Here is a 10730-nt window from a genome sequence, read left to right as displayed (position 1 = left end):
CTGTTGTTGGTAAATCTACTAAAAGTGTCACAAAAACCTCAGATTTTAACTTAAAATTTGGATCAAGACGCATGGGTTTAATTTTTTGGCATAAAACATTTTCATTTTAATAGATTTTTAAATAAGCAATAATGTACAAGGGGCTGTGCTGTATCGTGAATAAGTTACGGCTGAAGGGCGTTGTTAGGCACAATGCGAAGCGGAGTTGTAAATAGAACCGTTGGGTGAAGCGGTCTTAGCCGTGTTTTATTGTGAATAAAGCACAGCTACGTATTGACCAATCAGAATCAAGGATTGGAACTATCTGTTTTATAATAAAAAAAATACATACTTTATTAAAATAAACCTATATTGCTATAACTATTTTTTATATTAACAACTACAGACACTTCAGTGATAAACTTAGTGTGCAGGAGCACACATGTAAATAATTCATGCATGATCATTTACATCTAACAAATAAATATTTCCTTCTCTGTATGGCTTGAAAAATCAGGATATTTAAAAAAAAGACAAATTTAAATTAAAACATATGTAGATTTCAAGAAATGTGCGATATCAACTTGTAATCATGCTTAAGAATTGAAATCAAGACAATATAACAGCATAAAGGTCATGACCCTTTTAATGAAATATTAATACACAGTGGATTTATTTTATTGCGACATTATTGTTGCACAAAGTTCTTTGAATAGTCAAGAGATCTGAATTGTGTTCAGGAATTTCAAATGTTTCTGAAACAGGACATTGATGACATTGGACAAACGTGCAAATACATTCTATTCAAGTTTCTCATCAAATTTGGTTCTAATCATGTAAAAACAGTTTTGAAATCCTTTTGATACAATATGCAGTAACAGTCGAATAGCTTTCACCCGTGATAAAGTGAAGACTGGTTATTCCAAGATAAAAAGTCAAATAAAACAATTAAAAAACCTTTGGGAAGCACACTGTTCAACTCATGGAAATGAAATCTACAAAAAAATCATAAAACTTAAATATTGCATGTTTATATACAGTTAACATGTTAGGCAGTATTGCTTATCTCTTTAATCAAAAATGTTAGGATAATCACAATGGCATTATTAAGAAACTAACAATTAAATCATAAATGAACAACATTAAGAAGTATCAATATGTTTCAAAGATAATAAACTATTACTAGTACATGTGACTATAGTCATATATGTCACAGTCTAGCTCACTTAGTCCTAAAGTCTCTATATCTCTCCACTTATGCAATACAAAAACTGGTTATAGGCCTTTTAAATAGTGTCAGGCATACGTGTACATTAGTGAAATAAAGTTTCTCAGACCCTGAGTGAAGCAGACATCACTTTGTAGGGCTTCAAATTGGTATAACTGAAATAATATTAAGCTGAATAGAACATTTTTTAGGCATTCAAGTCCAAGCTTAGTGACATCAAAGGGGTTATATTCAATATTCAATCTAATAAAGCAAGTTATACAACATGTAAAATTGTAAATATGATGTTGTATAAATCATATGGTGTATAAGTCATACACCACAGTCAGACAGCAAGAAATAGCGTAACGCTGTCTCAATATTTGTTAATGTTTTGACTCAGTTAACACAAATTGCATAACCTGAGACATGTATATTTACTTTTAATTAGCGTTATTACTGTCCCATCCTTTATATAACAGTGCATCCACATTATCACCATGAACTAACTTAATCCCCGGACCGCCAAAGCTTTCTTAAATACCTGGCTACATAATATTATAAAATTAAAAGTACTCTTGACTGTAGTGTTTCAAATGCAAATCATGATTAAAACATGTGAGTAGGACACTGTGTGTTAAGCAGCAAAAATGAATCAGTACTTTGGGCATCGCTAGCTCATTTGATGGCAGAACAATGATGCATTGACCCTTGAGCCCACTCTCTTCTAATCAACAAGCTTACATATAAACACGCTCTGTGTACATACACTACACCAGATAAAGCACTTAAGCAAATGATTCAGGCTACATATCCTCTGTAGTGTTCAGCATTCATACTAGATTCTACTACTTAACCATCAACCAGTATTTATGGGATCTGGAGGGCCGAAGAGTGCACTTGTGGTGACACCAGACAGACAATGGATCATTCAGCAAACCTGGCAAATAGCTGAGATGAGCAATCCAAAGCAAGGGCACAGATTAAAAAACAAATTCGAACAAAGCAGTACTGGGTGAACAAGGACACTGTCTTATGTAGGGGGCCTCGATTATAAAGATGCTTCATGGAAACAAAAACACGAGCAATTTGGTGCGAACGTAAGCATAAATCTCAGTCCATTCATAACTGCAGTATGTGCAAAGTGTAAAAAAAATCAAAACTGTTTTGCAAATATAAACATTTCTGTCATTATCATATAGAAAGCAAGGTTCTCTCAAGGTGCAATTCAAGGGTAAATATAAAAACAAGCATGTTGTTGTTGAAGTGAACCGTATAAGAAATGCTCATTCAGCATTGCTCTCTGTAGTAGATGCCGTGGTTGCGGTGGCTTTAGCTACAGTCGTAGCCAGTCTGTTTACTGAAGCTCCCTGATCAAGCTCCACTGACTCCTCCCCTCCCTCTGCCTCTTGCAGGGCGTGTCTGTGCGGTAGGCGGGGCCGCATTCTGTGTCTGTACGGGTAGAGGAAGAGGGCGGGGTCAGGCATGGCCATAGGCTCCTCCGGGCCCGTCACCCTCTCGCGTGGAACGCACTCCCTGGCGCGCTCGGTGCGGAGGTGCGAAGAGGGCCGACTCGTGCTACGCCGTTTGGGTTTGACCACAGTCGGGCTGCTAGCGCTCTCCTGGGCCGGAGGTTGGAGAGGTGGCTTGTCGTCGGTGGGCGGGGCTTGCCTCCTGCGCAGCTTTTGCTGCTGAAGTTTCTGCTTTGCGGAATGCAGCTGGAAGGAAAGATACGCAGCCGTCTCCGTCTGCTTTTGCAGTTCGGCGTTGAGCGCAGTGGTCCTGTGGCTGCGGTTTTTCAGCTCCTCCAGGAAACGCCGCTCCTTGTCCTTCAGACTGGCGCGTAATGCGCCTACCAGCACCGTCTTCTGACTCAGCTCCCATCGCAAGTCACTCTGCAATTGCTGCTGTTCGTGCAGATGTTCTTCAACTTGCAAACAATGCACTTTCAGCTGCTCTTCTTCCTCCTGAACCTCTGATACACACACACACACAAAGCATAATAAAACACTTTATGACCTATTCGTTGGCAGCACATCCAGAGTCACTTCATACTGCAGACACCGCTTATATGAATGCACATATTATCCATGTTGAGATATAAAACAGGCATGTTTAACAGTTAAAGCAGATTAAGAAGACATTAAAGGCGGAGTGCACAATGTTTGAAAGCCAATGTTGATATTTGAAATCACCAAAACATACACGCCCCTACCCCAATAGAATCTGGACCTTCTTTTGATAGACCCGCCTCACACATACGCAACCCCGACAAGGATGTCGGTTAGTAGACACACCCCTTACTGCAGATTGGGTACAAGTGTGTTTTGGTAGTTGGCCCGACTCCCTTTTCCAAAGCGTTTTTCAAACATTGTGCACTCCGCCTTTAAAGCAAGTTTGTAAAAAATCTACTGTAAAGTTACAGTAAGTAAGGGCGCACTATCCAAATAAAACCGCGCCCATGTGCATTTGACCCCCAAAGCCAGGTTCGTTTGACTAGTGTGTTCGCTCTGTACTGTGCCAAGGTGTGGTTTTTGTTAAGCGCGACCACCGCTAACCTTCATCGGCCTTGGTAAAAACCTTCTGATGCGCGCAGCAGGGCTACATGAATGTATGAGTGGCACAAGCGACAGATCGACTAAGCAATATGATGAGGCACGTGAGAGGGCTGTGTGTCATCGTGCCTGAATTTAACATTACTTAACATTACGACGGGCTACAGTGTTAAGGAGCGCTTTTCTTCCTGTTTTCTTTAAAACAATCGCATCCTAATGACGAAAGCATGCTCGGCTCAGACCGGTCAAAGTTTAGTGTGAGTGCATCTGGGGAAGTAGGGAATCGGGACAATCATGCTCAGGCACGGTTCGGTTGGTTTAGCTACAATATGAGTGCGCCCCAAGGAAGGCAGAAAAAAAGGCCATTCTGTGTCCAAGGATTAAATGTTCAATGAGCAAATCCACCCTGGTCTGGCTACTGACAGGGTGTGCCATCTGTTCAAGGCTATCAGACACCGTCAAATGTCTAGGACAAGACCTACCATAGTCTTTTTCCTTACTGTGGCCACAAAGCACAGAACAAAATCATTGAATGGAGATAAAAATGGTGTAATGCAATGTCTGGCACACATTTACACAAAATTGTACCTCTGTCTGGGAAATCCAAGCTCTAATTATGCATCAAAGTTTGATTTCACTCCTGATTTCAATATTAAAGATATCAAGGTTATATTTTCACAGAATGTTCTTTCTTTATTATATAGGGTGATGTTATGTAGAAAACAGTAAAATGTATTTAGCTGGGTTTCACAGGTAGTGTCACAATACTAATATATACTATACTATACTATACTATACTATACTATACTATACTATACTATACTATACTATACTATACTATAGTGATGAGTAATGCAGTGAACTATAGGAATAGATGGAAGCAGGGGAATAACAGTTGGCAAATTGCATGCCATTTAATTACCATCAAGCAAATGAGGGATTAAACGTGTTTTTCCAGTCCATGGCGTCTTTTGTATGTCCTTAACTTCACACTGGTATAAAGTATCTCAGATAAGAGACTGGCTAAGTAGACTAAAAACGAGTTACATGAGCAGAGTCAGACACTCTACACCTGCACCATGAACTTGATGACCTCATGATGTGATCTCAACATCTCCTTTGATTAATGTCTCTTTGTCTTTCCCAATTCTTCCTTTTACTGCCCTCATTCCCCTGCACAAGGTTCAAGTGGCCCATGTTGGGGCCATTTTGTTCAAACTGTGCAGAGATTTCACAGACAGCTTATTAGTTGCCTGTTTCGCCTATACAATCATGGTGTGGCAATAAAAATGATGATCCTTAATATTATCTGATCCTTAAATCTGATCTTCTCTTTGCTTTCTCTGACTCTTTTATTAGATTTTATTCAAAAACTAAGTAATTAATAAAAAACAAACAATCTAAACAACAATGGTCTTGTGCAGATGAAATGTAAAACACAAAAATAGATAGCACTGGTAATTTAATACCCGCATGGTGCCAGCAATATGCTCATAAATATATACATTTAATATATACATGTTTATATTTTTCGGTTTATTTCAAGATTAAACTAACACTAAACATGACCTGCTGGTGTTTTGTCTTATACAAAAAGATTTTCTATTCTCTGCTTTTTCTGCTCTTCTTTCTCCTTGCCCAACTTTGTCTCAGCAAATAAAAAACAAGCTGTAACTGAACACCCCCCCTGGGACTGCGCAGCCAGAGCAGGCAGAAAAACCAGGGTCGATCAATTCGCTGTGCTGGGGAGGAGAAAGGAATGACCTGCAGAAATGCACAAGTCTCTTGCTTAACAATGAGTGGACACTTAATGTGATTCTGGCTTGGGGTTTAGTTCAATAATGGTCACAATACAACACTGTAAAAAGAAGATTTGTTGGTTCAACTTAAAAAAGTAAGTATTTGTGCTGCCTTAGGGGGCGTGCACACCAAAGCTTTTACACCCGCGGCACACAGGGTTTTGCACACGAGCTGAGCTTTTCACCCAAAGTTGAATATGTTTCAACTAGTTCAGGGGCTGTGCACACCAAAGCTTTTAAACACGGCTAAAAACGCCTGGTGGACGCCAAATGCCAGCTGTTTTTTCAGCTGAGCGCCAGCTTTCTTTAGCTGAGTGCTTTGGTTGCTCTGATACTTCTGCTTTATTTATCAGTCGTTGTACGATGCACCGGTTGGTTGTTGTGATATTTGTCCCACCCCTCCTCCACTGTGATTGGATGGTCGTGTGAGAACTGACATTGACGAGCTGAGCTTTTCACCCAAAGTTGAATATTTTCCAACTCTTTGCGCTCAATCGCAGAGCACCAGCTTTCAGCGCTTAAAAAAACGCTAGCTGCTGGCTTTTTTGAAAAACGCAGTGCTTTCATTGGAAACAACTGATAACATACGCCAGCTGCGAGGGTAAAAGCTTAGGTGTGCACGCCCCCTCAGCGTGAAAAAAAATGCCAATTGCTGGCTTTTTAAAAAAAAAACGCTGCGCTTCCATTGGAAACAATTAAAAAACATACACTGGCATAAAAGCTTTGGTGTGCACACCCCCTTAAAATTTTTGTTAATTCAACTTAAAGGTGCAGTGTGTAAATTTTAGCGGCTTCTAGTGGTGAGGTTGAAAATTGCAACCAACGGCTCAGTCCACTGCTCACCCCTCGCTTTTGAAACGCAAAGAGGAGCTACGGTAGCCGCCACCAGAAAAACGTGTCATCGATGGAGACAACTTAGTAAACAAAGTTTGTCCATTAAGGGCTTCTGTAGAAACATGGCGGCACAAAATGACAACTTCCATGTAGGGGGACTCTCGGTGTATGTAGATAAAAACATCTTTTTCTAAGGTAATAAAAACATAACGGTTCATTATAAAAAGGTCTTTATACACCCCTGATAATATAGTTTTGTATATTATTTTACATTTCTGTCAAGAGATCGTTCTAAAAATTACACACTGCACCTTTAAAAATATTAGTTAAATGTGCAGTGTGTAATTTTTAGAAGGATCTCTTGACAGAAATGCAAAATAATATACAAAACTATATTATCAGGAGTGTATAAAGACCTTTCATAATGAACCGGTATGTGTTTATTACCTTAGAACGAGACCTTTTTATCTACATACACCGAGGGTCCCCTTACATGGAAGTCGCCATTTTGTTCTGCCATTAAGCACTTAATTTTTTTTAAGTTGTCTCCGACGATGACATATTTGTCCGGTGGAGTCCACCATAGCTTCCCTATGTGTTTCAAAAGCGAGGGGTGAGCAGTGGACTAAGCCGTTGGTTGCAATTTTTACACACTGCACCTTTAAAGACACAAGCTTTACAAGTACATGAATCAATGCTTTGGCAATGTAACTGTAAATGTGTGAGAGTCCATACCTGCTTGACTCCTGCCTGCTGGTTTTATGTTAAGTTCTTGTGTAAGTTCTGTAAAATATGAGAGGCAGGCTGGTAATTTTCACATAATTGTTGTGCCTTTACTTTGGTTATACACAATATAGTCACATAACACAGTGAAAAGATTTTCCTTTGTGGGTGACATTACAAATCCCTCTTACACTTCTAAAAATAAAGGTGCTTTTATGAAAAAAATGTATTTGTAGTGAAAAAAGGTTCTTTAGATTTAAAAAGGTATGAAAGAAATGGTTCTTCCAAGAACCTCTGACTGAGAATTCTTTGAGGAACCAAATATATAAAGAACCTTTTAGGCTAAATAATAAAGGGTTGCAAAAGAAAGACCCTATACGTCTCTATTATGCCGTGGACATTAAAGCAACACTATGTAGTTTCCATGTAAAAATGACTTACAGCTCCCCCATGTGGTTGAAAAGCGCAACAGTGCCTGGTATCAGACACTCTTCTGCAGGCAGGGGGAGGGGCGGGGCTGTGTTTCCTACCCTCCACCGCCACTTTCAGAGTGTGCTTGTAGCAGCTAGGAGGCTGCTCAGGTTGCAGCAACAGTACAATTTGTCCAGTTAAAAGTTGTTCTATCACTGAAATAATTTTAGAGACATTATTTAAAGGTAAAAAAACTACATAGTGTTGCTTTAAAGGGCACAAAGCAAAGAGATGAATATGCTGTGTGCTCCATTGTGCCCTAGCTGGTTCAGCATATCCACAGAAATATTAAAGTATAAGGATCATGTACTATATTACTCTGGGAGGAAGCTATTGACCTGTGGTTCTCTCTAGTCTGTACCACCAAGGAGAGCAAGACAACCCTCTTCTATTCTGTACAGGAGATCAAAAGATAGAATTACAATTCTGTATAATCCAATGCATATGTCATCACTGACATTTTTGGAAGGTCCACTTGGGTGTGGTGATGATGATTTTAATCTTGCTTAGATTATGGAGATGCTGTATATTTGTAGATGCAATACTGACTGAGATTAGTCTACTGAAAATGTTTGGGTATCTTTATCTATATGAGATCTCAAATCCAATGCCGGTCCTAGATGCTGGGGGGCCCTAAGCAACTTTGTAAGGGGGCCCTGTCAGCACCTTTATAAAACCCATTCACTGTCTCTGCTTAAAAGGAGATAAGATATAAATAAAATGTCAACTAAAAACATGTTGTATTATAGCTGTACATTTTTGCCAGATGGACATGGTACTGTGACACTCATCGAAATACTTCCTAATTATGTGAGTTTTCCACTGTCGTATTTATTTTCTGGTAATGTGTAAACAAGTGTCTGAGTGTACTTGTGAATGTACAGTAAAAGTCTGTGTGCGTGGTGGTGTGACTGGAATGAGCAAGTGATCATGATACACACCTGTACAGCGTTTCTGAAGGGAGAGAATCTCCAGGTGTAATCCATGCAGCATGGTAAGCTGCTCCTGTCTCAGGAAGACAATGCTCCTCTCCACACTCTCCACCTGCTGCTCCAACGACAACATCTGTGAACCCTGTACCAAAACAAACGCATATGACCTTGACTGAAATGTTTTCCATGTATATTGTTTAAAATCCATTTCAGGGTGAGACCTCACGAAGCTCCTTGATAAAATGTCAATTTTGCTACATTTTTATGCTTTTCATCATAGGCATATTAGCATAATTCCTATAGTAACAATACAAAGTGTTATTCTATATTTTTGTATGAGTTTATAATGTGGAAAAATATAAATAAAGAATGAAACGTTTGACTGGTACTGATTATTTAAAGGGAACATTTCACAAGACATTTTTTAAATGTAAAATAAATCTTTGGTGTCCCCAGAATACATACGTGAAGATTTAGCTCAAAATACCATATAGATAATTTATCATCGCATATTAAAATTGCCACTTTGTAGCTGTGAGCAAAAATGTGCCATTTTGGGTGTGTCCTTTAAATGCAAATGAGCTGATCTTTATCCAATTTAGTGCAGATTAAGGGGCGGTATTATCCCCTCCTGAAAGGGAGCAAAATTTTAATGACCTATTTTTTCACATGCTTGCAGAGAATGGTTTACCAAAACTAAGTTACTGGGTTGTTCTTATTCACATTTTCAAGGTTAATAAAAACACTGGGGATTCACTTTAACATGGAAAAAGTCAGATTTTTATGATAAAAGACTGGGCTAAGTGTTAGACAGGGTTGTTTAAATATCTGCATCTCAGTAACTAAAAGATTCAAAGTTCTCATATATCCATCCATAGGTGTCCAAAGCATGGGTCAACTTTTTAACTAAGGTAAAAAAGCCAAACCTAATAAGTTCGTCAAAAGAGGTAATCACAGTTAAACTGTGTTTCCATGAATTAGCTGCAAAAGTAAACATTTGATCTTTTTATATATTACTATTAACAGTTGTGCTATATTGATTAATTATCACAAATAAAGTCAATGTTTCTTATTTTCTTGGGCAACATTGGAGGAAGCGTTTTGTTGTTTCTTACAGCAAAAAAAAAAGATTTCTATGCTTCAATGAGTTTCTTTTAAATAAAATTATCTACAATTTTCTTTTTTTTTATAAAACCATAATTAACACTTAACACTTAAGACACTTAAGCCACAAAATGATACAAGATTTGGTATTGCTTTTAGAAAAATTTGATGTTTTTCAGTTGGTTAAAAAAAACATCTGATTCAAAAGTAAAAACAAGAATATTATTCTTACAACCAAACAACTTTTCTCTCGAGCAACTTAAATAATTTCTGGTAAATATATTAATTTGTTTCTCAAGTGAATAGGCTGTTTTCTTTAGATAGTTGTGTTTGAAAACAGGACAAAAATTATTATTTACTATGTTTACAGACTAAAACGTGTGACTAGCCCTGGTGTGAAGTATTTATTTATTTTATAAAATTAAAATTAAGTAAAAAATATTAAAATGATTACTAGCAGCGATGTTTATTATTAAATAATAATTAAAATACATGTTCTTTTACTATACTTTAATAATATTTTGATCATTAATGGATAAACGCAACTTCTAAACGGATAACAACCTGCAGAAAGGTTGACAGATTTTTTTTACTGTTACTTAATGCCTAATACAACTGATTCCTCTTTCTCACATAAAGCCTATTACAATAAAAGCAGGCAGGTAAATGCAAAGCATCATGCATCACTTACCGTGTTCTCCATTAGCGCAGCTTATATTAATATCAAAGAGATAATCAGTAATCTTTACAATGAGAATTCATGTTCTCTCCATCATCCCTACACCCAGAGCCAGGCTGAACATACAGCATGACGACATCTTTTAAGACGATCGATACACATCTCAAAGGAAGAATTAAGGAGGGGTATATCCCACAATAACGAAAGTCAGAATTTTCAATCCGGCCTATTTTGGCGATGTAAGCATCCACTGTTACAGATATCGCTTTATCCGTCAATGTCACTGTGGATTTAAGCGAATATTTCGCCGTTGTGCTGGCAGCAGCATCATCCTCGCGTGCTCTGCGTCTTCTGAAGAAGATGCCGAAGAGCATCATCAGCATCATCATGAGCGTGACCGGAACACGCGTTACATGACAACAGCACGAGCGTGATAACGGAGACGTT

At 38.2% G+C, this 10730-nt stretch overlaps 1 protein-coding gene across 1 annotated transcript; it reads right to left on the bottom strand.

Moving 5' to 3' along the window:
- Window positions 1-607: 607 nt before the first annotated feature.
- On the bottom strand, window positions 608-10648 carry ccdc92ba (coiled-coil domain containing 92Ba). Its single transcript, XM_065281067.1, has 4 exons — window positions 10296-10648; window positions 8510-8642; window positions 7110-7157; window positions 608-3161 (listed from the first exon to the last, which is right to left on the bottom strand). The coding sequence occupies exons 1-4, from the start codon at window positions 10305-10307 to the stop codon at window positions 2473-2475; spliced, it is 882 nt and encodes a 293-aa protein (XP_065137139.1). The 5' UTR covers window positions 10308-10648; the 3' UTR covers window positions 608-2472.
- Between the last annotated feature and the right edge of the window lie 82 nt (window positions 10649-10730).

The sequence above is a fragment of the Paramisgurnus dabryanus genome, chromosome 8 (genome assembly GCF_030506205.2).
Source record: "Paramisgurnus dabryanus chromosome 8, PD_genome_1.1, whole genome shotgun sequence".
Taxonomy (NCBI): Eukaryota; Metazoa; Chordata; class Actinopteri; order Cypriniformes; family Cobitidae; genus Paramisgurnus; species Paramisgurnus dabryanus.
Note: the sequence above shows the minus strand (reverse complement) of the source record. Positions and strands in the feature narration are given on the sequence as shown.

Bases quoted from the DNA above. Each gene is read 5' to 3' on its own strand.
- ccdc92ba (XM_065281067.1), bottom strand. The intron at 7,158-8,509 runs GTGTGTATCATG...CATATTTTACAG, and splicing joins CCTTCAGAAACGCTGTACAG to AACTTACACAAGAACTTAAC. The intron at 3,162-7,109 runs GTATGGACTCTC...TGTGTGTATCAG, and splicing joins AGCAGGCAGGAGTCAAGCAG to AGGTTCAGGAGGAAGAAGAG.